We start from the raw sequence: 16499 nt of genomic DNA, 5'->3' as shown, positions 1-16499 counted from the left end.
AGTGAACAAATGAATGATGATGTCTTTACCTGATCCTCCAAACTGAGTGCTGGCCAGAGTTGTTGGCCTGGTCTTTCCATTAGCCACAGGCAAAGGGAACATCTGGAAAACACAAGGGAAGAGGATAGGTCAAAATAAGAGGTTAAATGGCATATAATAAAAACACAAATGTGACAATGCATTTCCGTAGCATTCTCCTTTTCTAAATAAAGGACAAAAAAAAAAAAAGAATCTATTTCCTATGAAAAAAAAAATCATTCAGTGGTTTATTATTATACTATAAACTTCAGGTTTTTGGCTTTCCAGTTCTCAAACTTTATACAATCTCCCCCATTATGTTTCACATCTGCAGAAATAACTTAAAGCGGGAAGTCCCTTAGAAAAAAAAATATTTTCTGCACGGGCATAAAATATATAGTGTACTGTGTACAGTAGCGCAGGTTGGCATTGAAAAGAAGGGAATAAAAAAATAAAGAAAACTTGTTAAGGGCCCATCATTCCAATAAAGTATATCTGTAGACCGCCATTGTTGCTGCTCATGTGATATTTGGGGTGACTGCTCAAACACCACACTAAGCGGATTCTTTACGGCAATGCAAGTCTCTTCCTCCATTAGTCTTTCATTAGTCAGTGCATCCAGCTGCGTAATTAAGACGGATCCATTCTATTGTTTACTGCAGGCAGGGTGTTTGTCTAGGAGATCTGGCCAATATACCAGAGCTAGAACACATACAAACAGCTAGCACGCAGCTGTCTGAAACCAGTGTATCATACAAAACTAGAACGGAGTTATAACCCCCCCCCAAAAAAAAAAAGTGGAAAAGGAGTTCTCCTTTACTGGGGAGTAATGAGAATAATCATCTTACCCAGATAAGTTATCGTCACTGCACCCAGCAGTATGCATATAAGCAAAACGATATCCAATAAACATCAAACACTAATTGCTAAAACATTGTTCAGTCGTGCACACAATGGAATGACGAGGTAGTCTTTGCCCAAAGGAAAACAAAATGTATTTCTTTGAACTTAAACATATCCCTGTTGCTCCATCAATCCCATAATCACTCACATGAAGGCATCCTAAAAATACCTCCGCTAAAACGCCTCCTTTCTCTAATCTCTTAATATAATCCTTATTTAGCAGTATTTTATGGTCATGCGTGTTTAAATTAAGTATAAACCCAGCAATTGTAATGCAAGACACACACACACAAAAATATAAATAAAATTAGGCATTATTTGCCCCGTTGTCATGTTAGTTATGAAGTATTTTTAGTTTTTCAGTAGAGAGGGGATTTAAAAAAAAAAACAAAACAAAAACCCATAGGTTTGTAGCCGAAAGATGGGAGCAGATGTTGAGATTCCTCATTCCTTTCTGCTCTCTATGAATGGAGAATGTGTGTGAGGACACTTGGGAGATGGCTAGCTCTGCTGGGAGGGATCGAAAAGATGAATGACCTTAATACCATAGCAGCCAGAGGGAACTTAGCTTTGGAAACAGTTTAGCAAAACCAACTTAGCTACTAAAGTGCAGCCAAGAAGCGAGCCAAAACTAAACACCATAGCAGAATAAATAAAATATGTAGATTGCGTGTCCCGTTTATCAATGTACATTACCCAAAGCATCAACCATTATATACACACACACACGTACATATATAGAATGAATAAAAGTATTTTTATTATTAAAGTAAAAAAAAAAACAAATTGAGGCAATCAAAAATATTTGAGAAACATTGCAATAAAATAACAGAACCCACGGCAGTGAAGATATGCAAAGCCGGGTAAAGGTAATTTTACTGAATTCAGTTTTGAAATACTGTTACGAAGCGACAAAATATGTAAAGGGTTGAGTAGATAGAGCTACGGAATATAAAAGGGACACTCCAGTCGTCATAGGAACTTTAATGTATATAATAGCCGAGTGGTCCTAGCTGCAAAAACCCCCACCCCCATATGAATTTGCCCCTTCCCCCAGCTATTTGCAGTGCAGGAGATGTGGGGTTTTTTTTTTAAAGGGAGAATGCATATTTAGGTACTTGAAAAGTATGTTAATATGCACTCTTTGTTGGTTTAAAAATGGTTTGCAGGATAGAAATGATCAGGAAAGACGGAGGGACCTCAATATGTATAGCTGGGAGGAAAAGAGAGGGGAGATGTGATACAAACATGGAAATACGTAAAGCGATTTAGCCGAGTGTGGTAGAACAAGTGGCCATAGCCTAAAACTGGAGAGTCAGAGGCTTCAACGTAATGCAAGTAAACTTTATTTTACAGAGAAGGTGGTGGATAAACGGAACAGCCTCACATGGGAAGTGGTAGAGGCTAATACAGGGAGGGGATTGAAACATGCATGGGACAGACAAAGCTATCCTGAATCTAAGACAAGATGAAGGACTGATTACGGTCTGAATATTACATCAGGAAAAACCGGCAGACTAAATGGGCAGAATGGTTCTTATTGGCCGTCAAATTTTGTAACGTAATTTGCGGCTTTTTGTTAGAACAAAAACGTGCACCCATTTATATTTTTCAACATGTCACTTAGGCCTTTTAACAAACACAGCATTGTAGTTCCCAAAAATGTACTCATAAAACAGCGGTACTTTACGGAGAGATGGTAGGTACATAGAATGGCCTCCCAGCAGAAGTGGTAAAGGCTAATACAGCGAGGGAATGTATACATGCATTGGATAGGAAACTAAGACTAGATCAAGGACTGATTATGGTCAGAGTCTTTGAAACCAGGAAAAATGGCAAGACTATATAGGCAAAATCTTTTTGTTTCTAAGAAGAAGTTTACTGAGTAATGAACATTGAAGTATACAAGTAAAATATCCCTAATACAGGGGGTTTGATCACTACTATTTACCAAATAAAAGGTCGGAGTCTTAATAGTAGAATAAAAGCGACAAATCATTGAAGGTCCAATTATAACCGGCTGATATACAGTACAAAAAAAAGCATGATGGCCAAAACAATCACCCACAATACCAATGCCAACCTACTACACTCAATAAAAGGCTAACAGAGGTAAACCAATGGGAGGCTGACAAGTAGATAGCAATATTTTGTTATATAAAAATATACCCGTTTCTGTATGTCATTATGTTATATACCAATTGTTATGTCCTTCTACTCTTTGTACAGCGCTGCAGAATCTGATGGTGCTACATAAACAACAACAAATAATTTTCCCACCGTCAGCTATAAGAAGTGAGAAGTTTCAATTTCGAGCACGCTGTGATATAGATTTCTAGGGGACATTACCAAGTGAATAGTATTCATTTTTCATTGAATTACTGTAAAACCTGCCACCCGCCCACTCAACAGACCCCATAGTGGGATTTAATTCTCATAGTAGGAAGAGTTAAAGGGTCTTTTTTAAGAAACACAGAAAAAAAAAAGTTTGCTTGTCACACACACACACAGAGCAAACCTTAATTAAGCATTCGGACTAAACAATGCGCTCAGGTAACTGAAGTGACCCCCCATTATTGTGCAAACAGTAGCTTCCTTCAGCAGGGGGAAAGAAGAGGGCGTTAGGACAGGGGAGGAGGCAGGTGGGGGATCCTCCATTTCCTTTTTAGTTGCGTAGGAGGAGAAGTCTCTGTGCTCATTAACCCTGGGAAACCCCTGTCTTATTTGTCATTAAGCAGCACAGAGGTGACAAGATTGACTCTAAATGGCCAATACTATCCCAAACCCCCCTTTTAAAGAGAGGTGCCAGCCAGGATGTGAAAGCAGAGGGCAGGGTTCCCACTTCACTCCTTGCCTGCTGTGATATAACACTTGGATGCAGCCTTTGCTAGCCTCTGCTTTTCCACCTGTGAAAGATCTCAATGCATTTAACATACGCAAAAGGGAGGGGAGGGGGGGCGCGCAAACAAAAACAGGGATTATTAGATATATATTTTATCACCGTTTCAACGGTTTCTGTTTTCAATGTTTGTACCAATTTTCTTTACTAAGATTCTATGTCGCAAAGGAGTACTAATTATAAAAAAATAAAGTGTTATGCGTTATATATATATATATATATATATATATATATATATATATATATATACACACACACACACACACACACACACACACACACATACATATGTGATTCTTGTTTAAAGTATAAAAAGGCTTATTACCATAGCAACCAATGAGCCTGCTAATTATACCGTTCCATAGGTTGCTATGGTCAGGGCCAGACTGGTGACGACTTAATGGCCCGGGCAATGGCTGGAGTGGCAATATGGATAAGTATGCAGCCATACCAGGCCCCGCTGCACAAATGGCCAGTCCAGAATTGGCTATGGCGATACCAGCTTCAAAATGTCTGCACCAAAATCATTTCTTACACATAGCCTCCAATGAAGCAGGCTGGAGTATGTAAAGAGCAGTGACACATTGTACATTGCTGTGGAATACGATCAATAAAAAAAAAAAAAAAAAGCTCTGAACGAACAAATGAGTAACCTACAACCTTTTGTCAACAAAACAACTTCCATCAGCCGAAAAAAACAGCTGCCTATACCTCCTTCACATGGCAGACAGGAAATTATACCCAAGAATTGCGCTTTTACAATAAACGGTCACAGAAGAAAAAAAAATTAAAATCTATGCCAAAGGTTTTGGGATCCAAATATCAACCATGCAATACACTTATTTAGTGTTAGAAGAAAAAAAAATATATTGAAAAAACTGCATATAGATTTCCTTCAGTAAAACTTCAAGCAAGGATTCCAAATATTTTCATAAAATGTGGTTATTTAAAAATAAAAAAAAATCCCACACATGACTAAAGCCATAAAGACTGAAACAAGGCAGAAAATTCTACAGAACAGGACAATGACGAGAAACCGAATCTCAAAAGCAAACCAAAGTTTCAAGAGGGTGGCTGAAATATTTTTCATGCAAATAGCCTGCTCGGTTATAAAAACATATATTCAAACGCGGCGAACGCTAAGGCTTTTCTTTCTACGTTTTTAAAAAAAATCGACGGCTCTGTAACACCTGACTTACAAGTATTTTTGTTTTCAGGCACACCTTGTCGTTTCGTGATGCCACTGCACGGTACAACTGTCACCGACAATAGGCATCGCCACCCAAGTAGAGAAGAGGTGAAAAAAAAACAGAAAAAAAAAAAAAGGAAAAAATGTACTAGTTGTGAAGTATATAGCACGTTGTACCAAGGAGCTCTCCATTTTTTGATAGTGCAGTTGAAGCAAATAAATATATTTTACATAAAATGTATCATAATTAGTCGCGGCCCCGTTAAAGCGAAGGCATAAGAGGAAGTAAACAGTTAATGAAGCTTACCATGCTGAAATCCAGAAGGTCACTTAATTCCTTGTCTGTGCCTGCAGCCGTCATTCTTTGCTGTGGATTCATTCTCCTCCAGATTTAAAGATGGCTACCCTATATTGAAACAGATCATGAGTTTCAGGGGGAGAAAAAAAAAAAAAAACATAGAAAGATACCAGTGAGAATAAAGAAAATGGGTAACCCCTACAGTGTTTAGCTTGCAAACTACATCGCTTTATCAAAGGCATTTGCTTTTCTCCCCCCAGTTAAGGAATAGCTCTCTATGCATCCATCATGAGGGGTGAGCTCAGAAAATAAATATGTAAAAATAAAAAAAAAAATAAAAAAAATAAAATAAAAAAGTGACTATTACTCCAATTGATTTTATATCTCTTAAATGGAGAGGGTGATGTTTTTCTCCTCTTCACACCATTGTGCGCAGGAATCTCAATTAAAAATTAATCAAACTACTTCTATTCTGGCAAGGATACACAGAATTCCTGGCCTGTTTGTGGCCCTCGAGGACTGCGGTTGTGTACACCTGTCCTATCCTTTACTGTAACGTTTGTTTGTTCTTCGTGACTTTGAAGAACATTGTTTCTTCTAAGAAGATCCATTAGCGAGAGATCAAAATAGCATCCGTCGCAAAGGAAAGAGGGAAGGAAAAAACAGAGAAAGGGGTAGCCGATACAAAAGGAGGATATAAAGAAATCCCCAAGGAAGATAAAAAGAAGAAATCAAAGATCTAGATACAGAGCCGAGATAAGCCGAGCTCCACATTAAGCCAGATGCATGTCGTCCGCACAAGCCTAACCCCAACATACAAAGTGTCTATTCATGGCCAACGCTGCATTATTGGCTAACGTCCAAATATAGCACTTAATAATAATAATAACGAATACAAAAAATTAAAAAAAATAACAGAATAGAACACATGCCCTCTTGGTCAAACCTTATTTCTACTAGGTGCTCGTTTGCCACTGGAAAATAACCACCTAGTTACCAACGCGTTCCACACAGAATAATATACGTATAATAAACACAAGTTTCCTAATATGAACCCATCTACTCCTAATCAAGTTACGCAGATTTCCAACCCCCCCTTTATGCTTTAATATATATACAAACAACGCATTGATCCTGGGGCAACTTATAATACACGATTGAGGCTTTCCTTCAATATTCTCCTGCTCCTACATAGATTTTAAAATATTGATCATTGCTTGAGAGAGAGAGAGTATGACACGTACGATATTTACGATAGAGCATAAACCTTATACAACTCAGGTGTCTCTTGCACCTTAAAGACACCCAAAAATCATCGGTCCCATTCAACGGGCATATTTCTGACAACAAGGCCATCCTTCGTTTAAGATACTGAGGAAGTGCCCCTCTTTTGGAAAATAATAAGCATGTGTAATATATTGTTCTAACATCTACTAGGTTCAAACTGCAAATGCAACAAATCGGTGTAAGGGTTAATTAGAGCTTATATTTGCGCTCACTGTAGCATTCCGGACATTACAGATTATTACCCCGACCGTCAGTGGTCTATTTCTCCGGTTATGAGCGGGTGCTCGCTTGGAAATGTTATCGAAAAGCAATGCCTAACAACTGCTAGATGTTTTCAGTGTTTGCAGACAGCACTGTCACATCAAGAACGCATAGATGTTCGATAGACAATGGCATCTATTCACTTAAGAGGGAGCTACCCCATCACTATGCATTAACAAGGGTGAATTAAAGTGAGCTTTTTCTGCAAGACCGTCTGCTGGTCCTGCTTAATTCTAAAGGGTATGTGCAAGATTTCTTTAAATAAAAAATAAAAAACTACCCATAGTTAACTATGCATTATGCAAGGCCATATAGTTCTAGCAACTTCCCAGTTTAGAGAATAGTTTCCACTATTACTTCCATTGCCTATATATTTTTGACATCCAAAATGTACATCTGATCCTATAATGCTTTATGACACCTACACAGGCCAACATTATTACAGGCAGTAAATATCTATGTATCTATCTCTAGATTATACTATGTTCATGGGTGACTAGTTTTTTTTTTTACTCTTTTTTAATTTAAAAATTAATAGACCAGATTATTGCCAATAATTCAGAGCTGTAGCAATGTATAAAATATTACATATAGTTAATTCAAATGAACAAACTGTAGTGTATGCTGAGTAGACTGCTGTTGGCCACGAAAGCTGATCTAGAAACCTGTCTAAATTTGTGAATTTAGACAACATATTGTCAACAAGCGAACACAATATACACAACTGCAGATTTTAATATACACACACACACATATATATCTATATTATATAAACACATACATACACATTCATATACACATTCACACGCTTACACTTTATGTTAAAGAACGGCCCAGCTAGAAAAAAAATATCCATTTAACTAGAAACAGAGTATCTCTACGGCAACATGTTTTAACTATTTGGTAGCTAGAGACATGTCCAATCAACAAATAGTTAAATTACACAACCAGTAATGTCTTTGAAGTTTTTTTTTTTTTCTCTTTCAAGATTTTAAATCATTCACAGAAGTTTGTCGTTTTTCCTCTCTGCTGAATGCTTGGGTCCCTCTTCTACCCAGTTAACACATAGCAGATGTTTCTGTAGCTCAGAGAAAGACTCTACCCCCCTCCCCTTTCCCCACCACCTCCCTCTCATCCCTCCCCTCCTTCAACAAACTGAGCCTGCCAAACTCACTCAGGAAGAACCAATTCCTTATGGACAAAAGGTTCTCATCCACCATTACATCCCTACCATGCTTCCCCCGTCCAGCACTACCCTCGCCACAAAGAAAATACAGTCAATTACAGGAGTGTTTTAAAACACATACTATATATAATAAAGACGCACAAACTAAATATATAGATGAATATAAATTAAACGCTCAAGAACACATTTTAATTTTTTTTCCCACAAAAATATTGTGCATTAAAAAAAAACGCATTTTGGGCCTTAGAAAAAAAAATCATAAAAATAAAAAAAAATTTAAAAAATTGCAAATATAATCATTGATCTTTTTCTGAGCATTTTCATTCTCCTTGATTAAAGATTCGTTTAAAAAAAAATTAAAAAAATACACATGCTGTAAGGAAAGTTCTGACAACACAAGGGATGGGAAAAGACAAAAGCAATAAGAGATTTTTAGGAAATATGAAACATACTCCGATTATAAATATTTGTATAAAATGACCACATATATTATTGGTAGTTTGAAGAAAGACAAAAAAATATAAAACAAGGGGGAAAAACAACTTCTTAGAAGAGTCACCAAAATCTTTGTAAACAAAAGAGAAGTTACTGTAGCCTCTTTGGGGGAAAACGTTACAAAATGTAACATTCAGAGAAACTAGAATTAAAAGGCTTCATTATTGAAAAATATAACAGCTCAGATTAATAGGGTTATCAATAGAGGGGGGAAATGGATTCAACCTTCTGGGCAGAAAATCTATCAGTCTAATATTAATGAGACATTGAGTGCTTTGAAAGCCCTGGACATACAATGTCTGTTCCACATATATAGGCTTTGATCAATAATATAAAACTCCTTGAGATGTGAGTTGTCAAAGTAAGACGTACACAAGTATATCTATACAAACAACAGACAAACACATAGGTTAAAAAGGAATAATAATAAAAAAAATCTGTACACATTTACCTCTTTAGAAAGTCAAAATCCAGGAGGATCGCATGGAGCTGGGGAGGAATTACTAACCTCCAAAAAAGAAGCAGAGGAAGACTATCCCAGAGCTGTAAGGAAGAGGAGCAGAACTGGTGTTGTGGGATTTAGAGGGGATCTCATGTGCCCCCCACCTGACTTGTAGATAACTAAGGGGGGTGCAGATGTCTATTCCTTGTCTGAGAACCAGCAAGTGTAACTAGTTCCAGTGCTACAATGTAACGAGTGAGAGAGGGGGAGGGGAGACTAGGAAATCCACACCTCCCCCTCTATACAGCTCACCCGCCCCCTTTACTCCCCCCCCTCCTTCTCACCCCCCTCTGTTTCCAACCCTCCTTCTACAACATAACACAAATACCCGTATGTGGCCCAGAGGCACTCAAATATGCCTTTCATTTTAACTGGGGCTTCTTTATTTTACTTGCCTGCTTCTCTGTCTCCTCCAATTTCTCCCGACCCACTCATGCACAAACAACACTATCCCATTTAAAGAGATACTGCCAACAATTTTTTTTTTTTTAAAAAAAAAACCTGACAATTTACCGCTTATATAAACCGGAAAGATACGTAAAATACGTCTACGGCTCTTGCAAATTAATTTTAGAGCTATAAGCCAGATAATTGTAAAAAGTAAAGGAAGGCGTTTATTACCTGCAGCCATATTACGGGCTGCTCCCATGATACTGCATTTTCTACAATCCAAATAGCAGGTCTCGGTTTACAATCTGCAGTTCGGTAGGAAGCGCCTAAAGCTTGAGTGACACCATGACGTCATAAGATACACCCCCCCTCCTATCTTGGATGGTGTCCTCGGTGCCGGATGTTAGTTACACTAGACACGTTTCCAGGGGCCCCAACCTCTGGGGGTCCCTGGTGCTTTAATGGATAAAACACTATTGTATTATAGTGCTTTGTTATATAATAAAAAAAAAAAGGAAGCCACCTACTGGTCATATTGGATTACTGCAGCTAATGGAGCCTCAATGGGGAAAGGGGGGCTGTGGGGGGGATTTGCAAAAAGCCATGTGGTTCCTGCTTCTCAATGGGGAGCTGTGCTAAGTAACATAGTACATATTACCTTTGTTTACCTGTCTTTCATTGCAGATATATCCTATCTCGGTCGCAGGACTTAATGGGATCAAACAGACACGAGCCGTTCTTTCCCTTTGACCACTTTCGTTTTGTGAGGCTCTAATTCAATGATTTCCTAACGCCACGCGCTATTTCCTCACACACCGCAGTTTGATAGCCGACTGACGCGTGTCTTTTCGCAGGCATACCTGGGAACTTTCTAAATCGGCTGACCCTTATTACACTTTAATAGCCCACGGTGAAAACTCTATGTATTGGCTCGACAAATGTGTTGCCCAAATGGCTCTAATACCTGTTTTCACGGAAACCGTGACTTGTCATTATTTACAGAGACACTTAATTTAGTCACCTGCCTTCAAGCAGGGACATCAGCCATAATATACTGGAAGCAAAAGCACAAATTAGGAGTCTTATGTATGATCACAGCGCTGTAGAATAGGAAGGAGTTAGCTCCTGCCTGTGTGACCCTGAGAATCTGCCCTTTCACCCTGAGACTAGGGCTAACACCCTGAGACCCGGGGTCAAACCCTGAGAGTTCCCAGGTGTGCTCATAGGTCTGCAGTTTTTTTTTTTCTAATATTTTTCTCTATAGGTAAAATAAATGTAGACAAACATGTTGGAAATGTGCCCAGAAGCAGGCTTTAATCTAGCTCTTGATTTACATAACCTATCAATATATAGCTATGTATAGATACTGTATATACACATATGTATAAGTCTGGCGGCACTAATGAAAGCAAGGGACAGGTACTACTTGTAGGCCGGTAATACCAAAAGTAGTTATTATTGCTTTTCCTAATAAATACTTTTTTTATGCAATAATGTGGCCTATATTTATGGTCTCATAAAGCTTGACTTTTTCTAGATAAGCTCATACACATAAAACACAAGAGATTTACCCACACTGTGTGGAATAAACCCCCCCCCCCAAAAAAAAAACAACCAACAGCACAGGAAATGCATCACAAAACATAACTGAAAAATACTAGGTCATACAATGGTTCCCAGGTGAAAAAGGAAAGAAGGTTAATGTAATACACCGCATTTTTTTATGTAGAAAAAAAGAGAAGAAGAATATTTTATATTATAATAGTATTTAACTCTTTTTAAGGAACCAAATATGTAAAAATATTTAATTAAAAGCAAATATAGACAATGTTCGGATTAAATATCTAGTATGTGTCACACTAAAGGAGTGGTCATGGCATGTATCCATACCCCAGCAATGGTGGCACCATGTCAATCACTTTGATCTTAACTGCAATAAATACCCACCTAAAGATTCCTAAACAAAAAATCAGAAGGTAAAAGGCAAACATGATACCACTGCTTCTGAGAGGAGGAGACTACTTTGACTACTCCATCAGGATTAAACATTTTTATATATACACTATGCAATGTGTTTGGCTTAAACAGAAGACTTTTATATGATTGATTTCTTCAGCATTCCTTAAATATTTTTTATATGTTTTATTTGTTTCTCTCTTACATTGTCATATCTAATACTGTGAAGCATTGGTTTATTTTCATGTTTTTCTTTTTAGCTGGAGATTTTCTATCTCACGTATATATGGCATGTGAGTTACAACTTAATTCAATGTTGTTGACATGGTATCACCGCTCACAGGATGCAGATACATGTCTTGACTACTAATTTAGCAAAACATGTACCAGATAGTTAATCTGAAAGTGCCTCTGTTTGACTTTTATGAAATCATTGTTCCTTAAAGGGTTAGTTTAATGTCCCTAACACCCCCATTAAAGATAAAAAATAGAACTCCTAACCTAGAAGTTTCAGCCCTGTATGATATTTTTTGCCATTCGAAGCACCCAGTCAGTGGCAGTAAAGTGCTCCCATTGAAATCAGTGGGAGCCTTTGGTGCGCACGCGTTCAAGGGTCCCCTGCCCTGCAGCGCTTGGGGTGGGGGGAGGGGCAAATATATATGCATGCATTTGCAAAAGAAACACAACAATTTTAAAGGGACTACACAGCTATCATATGCATTAAAGCCGTGCTTTATGTGGTAGGGTTGAGGTAGGGACTTATATATATCCTATTGATAAGTGTGTGTGTGTGTATTTTGTATACGTATGTAGAGTATGTACCAAGGCATTAAACCTACTTGTAATGGAAGTTAATGTTTTCACTATGAAGGCAAAATGACCCATTTCTTTTGCAAAACACAGAAAACCTCTTAGAACATTCACACAGTGGTTCCTGAACAACAGATGGCTTGTACCAGCATGTGTCGTAAATAAAGTGCCGCAAACATTCCTTGAAACTAAAGCCATATAGTAGTAGTATTAATAATTTTGCTGTTGTTATTATTAGTATTGTTGTTATTATTTGCGTTATAAGTATTATTATTGTTGTTGTTTTTTTTTTTAAATTGTATTTAGGGATTACAATTACTGGGATGAATACAGCTAAAAAGGCACCATTAGCATCACATTTCAGCAAATAGTTGGGACCCTACCTTTCTGTTATTTGTAACCCCCCATGCTGCTATCACCTAACCAATGGTGCACCCGGCAGTGACATTAGTATACAAATTACTACTTGATGCCCGGTCTGAGAGTTACTACCCAGGCCCCTTAGAGCTATATGAATTTTGTATACTCTTGCATAATATTTTGTTTCATTTTGGGGTATTTATCGCTTTATATTTTGGAGATATTGGTTTTCATACACACTTGTTTTTATGGCATACATATAATTTAAGGAATTGGTATTGTCTACTAAGAGGGTTATCATTTGGATGATAGCAACAGGGTTGGACAAAAAGCTAAGTTATATCATTATTATATGCGGTTTTGCTTGCCAAGGCTGTCCTCTGTGATTTATCTAGCCCTGGGTTCTGCGCAGTAATCTCATGTACACTTAAATCAGTAGCGGGCAATGATGCGTAAGCATGCCTTCCACAGTGCCACATTGGCATAAGCCAAAACCAACTAGCTAAGTGGAGTTGAATGTCTCACGTTGCCAAGTTCACTATACAAGAAGAGAAGATGTAGCTATGGATCATGATTGCACAACTCTGGAGAAACCACTGAATATAATCCCTTTTTGTGAATAAACACCAATGTCAATGAACATGAAGGGCTACACAATTGGAAATCTATAATAAAAGAAAAAAAAGCACACTACCTTTCCACAATAAATTCTCTGAAGGTTGTACATCCCTTTTTCATTAGTACTCGGATAGGGACGGATTTCTTGGCCTTTCAGTTATTTTTTTGTCGTTTTCACTCTTCCCTATTGTAATAGCGCAACAGAATCTCCTGACTACAAATAAAACAAGGGCAAATATCATGAATGATATGTGTTTTCATGTGTGTGGAACATGATGTACCCTGGAGTCAGTTTTTTGGGGTACTGGTCATAATTGCCAATGCACCAGGAGCAACATAACCCGTCCAGTGCGATTTTGCTTCTACATTTTGGGGTTAGACGTGAAGTAACCACTAATTTGTGGTTCCGGTCGCTGATGGGGTTTACCACCCGTGTTACACAAGCAGGTTTTTTAAATGCATTTTAGTATTTACAGACTTTGTGTGAAGGTGGCATAACCATAAATCCGGTTGCTGTTGGCTGGCTCTGTGCTGCCTCTGGATATTTTAATTTAGGGATTGGACTTAAATAAATAAATGGAGAACAATAGGAAAATAAAGCAATTAGCTTGGCTAATTACCATTGTAAAGGATTTTTTGCGCTAATCCGGGGAATGATAAATCATATACCTGCCAGTTCTCAAACTTTATGTTTAGTCCTTAGTGACTGTCTTCCATTTTAAATATGTTTCCCTTTGAGGTGATGACTTATTTTCTTCATAATATTTGTTTAATGGGTGCAATTTGACAGTCATTTATATGTTAATTAAATTAAAGGTCGGTTTAGGATCTAGTCTTGTGTATTTCAGCTGCCATCACTAAATGTACATTTAAATATTGTTCGAATATATATTCTGTATATTATGCATGTTGCCATAAGGGTGCATTCCATTGAAACACTGGGATTGTGTTTTTTTTTCTCTACTAACTTTATTAACTGATTTGTATTTTATATTGTGTAGTTTTTTTTTTACATTTTTTTTTAATATTTATTGTAAAATGGCGTACCTTCCTTCCTACTAAACCTTTAAGTTAAAGTAAAAAAAATTACAGTAAAATACTTTTTTTTTTTTTTACAACAGGGGGCTGTGAATAATCAATGCTTGCTTAGGGCCTTTTCCAGGGTTATCATATCATCTCTGGACACAAGATGCCTTTTGTAGTTACTTGCAAATCAGTCACATTGGAAATGTCTTGTCTTGTTTTAATTACAGAAGACATGAGATCAATGCTAAAACACAGTTGGGTGGACTCTTTAAAAAATTATCTTCCACCAGAGAAGAGAGTGGTTATTGGCAGGACAGGCCTGTATAAAACAAATTGCACCACCATAAAATAGTATATAAACATATGTGTTATCACGCACAGTTTTAGCATTCTCTGGCTCTGTTGTCCCCTCAGGTGGTGGGCTTTTGTGGTAATGTCTACTGAAATGTTTGTGAACGTGAAGTGAAAGTGCAAATGCATGTTTAGGCTTCTAACTTTTGTAGCATCTTTAATTCTTACTTGCACTTATTGTATTTATCTACTACTATAAGTTGTCATGAGGTACAAAATCCAGCTGTTCCTAATTTCCTACCTGGATTTTAAGTCTCGGTTAGCATTTTAAAAGATGGCCGACTCCCTGCATACATCGTGATTGGGTATAACTGTACGTCTATTCTGCCAGATTTCCTGTAGGCACCATTTTACTCGGAACGGTTTAATTAATTAAAGGGACATGCCCGCCATCTTATGCATGTTCATGCTGAAAGGTCTATTTTGATTTACGATCCGGCATAATTTCCCCACATGCGTTTGCCTCTTTCTCAGCACCCCAGCTATTTCCCGAGCAGGAGCTGTGTTGAGCCAACTCCATGTGCGGATTCGATTTCAATAAGAGGGCTTCCTTGATCCTAGAGCTGAAGCCCTTCCTAAAGTCAGCACCTTATTTTTTCACGTTTAAGGAATGCATTTTAAAGTACTCATAAAGCACTTTAATAAGCATTCTTTTGGTGAAACTGTCTGGGACATTAAACTGTCCCTATAAAACCGAAGGTAGCTCAAGTGGCAGGGCCAAAGAACACCTCCTCCACCTTTTCTGTGGTATAAAGTGTGCGCTCTCTCAAGGATGGCTCTTACACCAAGACTGATGCATCCATGTACCCTAATAACATAAAAAACAACACTAACCTTTCATATTAACTATATAACTAATCAGTTTCTAACTATTTTCATATACAGGATGTCAATGAGATATAAACCACTTTAGAGTTCTTCGTGTAAAGTTTTGTAGAACTTTTACTGCACGCGTTGTCAAGGTTATGACTCAAATTTAGACCTCGTTTTCAATGTACAGATCCTGCAGTTGGTGTGTTTAGAAGGAAACGCGGTAAGAAGGAACTATACATGCGTTTAGGGGCTGGTTTCCTAAATTCTTTACTGTCCCTTAACTGGCATAATGAGATGTGTTTGAGCAGTAGCGTTGTATCTATACAATTTAAAAGTTTAATATTTGCCATGAATGTATTATGTTCTGTAACAGCAAAGCATGACTGTTCTTCCATGTAATGTTTGATTTATTTATTGTATTCTGCTTCTCTAAAGACAAAGAAACCAGTCTCCCCATTTTACCCTAGAAAGAAAAAAAATCCTATTCACAGAATAATTGGGGTTCCTAAACATGGAAGTGTGGCATTCTTACTCTATCTTTACTTACACACACACACATACACTACAACATAATGTTTCAAATCATAAAACATTCATTGTTTCATGTACAGTAATGCTTTTCTTTGGATTTCTTCTTATGTTTCCTTTTATGCTCTAAAATTTATATATTTGTTTAATTTTCTTGCTTTTTATATATCAGCGTCTTTCAAGCCCACCTAAAATTATAAGGAAAACGATAAACTTTTGTAGGATGTGAACTGCTGTTGTCAGAGTACACAAACTTTCCCCCCCCTCCCCCTTCAGACACCCCGGGAGCAAGTTCAGCACCTGTCCCGCTCTGTCACAGGGGTAGTGACACTAATCTTGAGTCACAGAAACATGTGTGAGGGGTGGAGGGTGGCACTTTTTACACTTCGTGTTAACCCTATCAGCGCCAATACATTCTGTGTACTGAACATAAACTGTCATTACTACAATCGTACACAGTACCTTAGTGAAAGGTTAAGTCTAACGCGGGGTATATATAAAAGTGGCAGATTGTCTATTCGGCACGCTAGGCACATTCCTAGGGGCCCCAAGCTTCTATGAGCTAATAGATTATCTGCCAGTGTACCACCACTGGCTGCATAGTGGTAG

The 16499-nt window shown here is 37.7% G+C and overlaps 1 protein-coding gene across 8 annotated transcripts in view; it reads right to left on the bottom strand.

The window, feature by feature from the left end:
• TCF3 (transcription factor 3) overlaps nt 1-9766 on the bottom strand; it is a 37262-nt gene extending 27496 nt beyond the window's left edge. For 2 of the 8 annotated variants that reach the window (XM_053461774.1, XM_053461775.1), the window contains exons 1-3: nt 8988-9214; nt 5317-5415; nt 30-102 (exon numbers count right to left, since the gene is read on the bottom strand). In XM_053461774.1, coding sequence (XP_053317749.1) covers nt 30-102; nt 5317-5388 — 145 coding nt within the window. In that variant the 5' untranslated portion in view covers nt 5389-5415; nt 8988-9214. Of the gene's footprint in view, nt 1-29; nt 103-5316; nt 5416-8987; nt 9215-9659 lie in introns of those variants that run through there. The other 6 variants (XM_053461769.1, XM_053461776.1, XM_053461771.1 and 3 more) reach the window with 5 other exon arrangements.
• Nucleotides 9767-16499: the final 6733 nt, after the last annotated feature.

This window comes from Spea bombifrons, chromosome 1 (genome assembly GCF_027358695.1).
Source record: "Spea bombifrons isolate aSpeBom1 chromosome 1, aSpeBom1.2.pri, whole genome shotgun sequence".
In the NCBI taxonomy this organism is placed as follows: domain Eukaryota; kingdom Metazoa; phylum Chordata; class Amphibia; order Anura; family Pelobatidae; genus Spea; species Spea bombifrons.
This window is presented reverse-complemented; position numbering and strand designations above follow the sequence as displayed.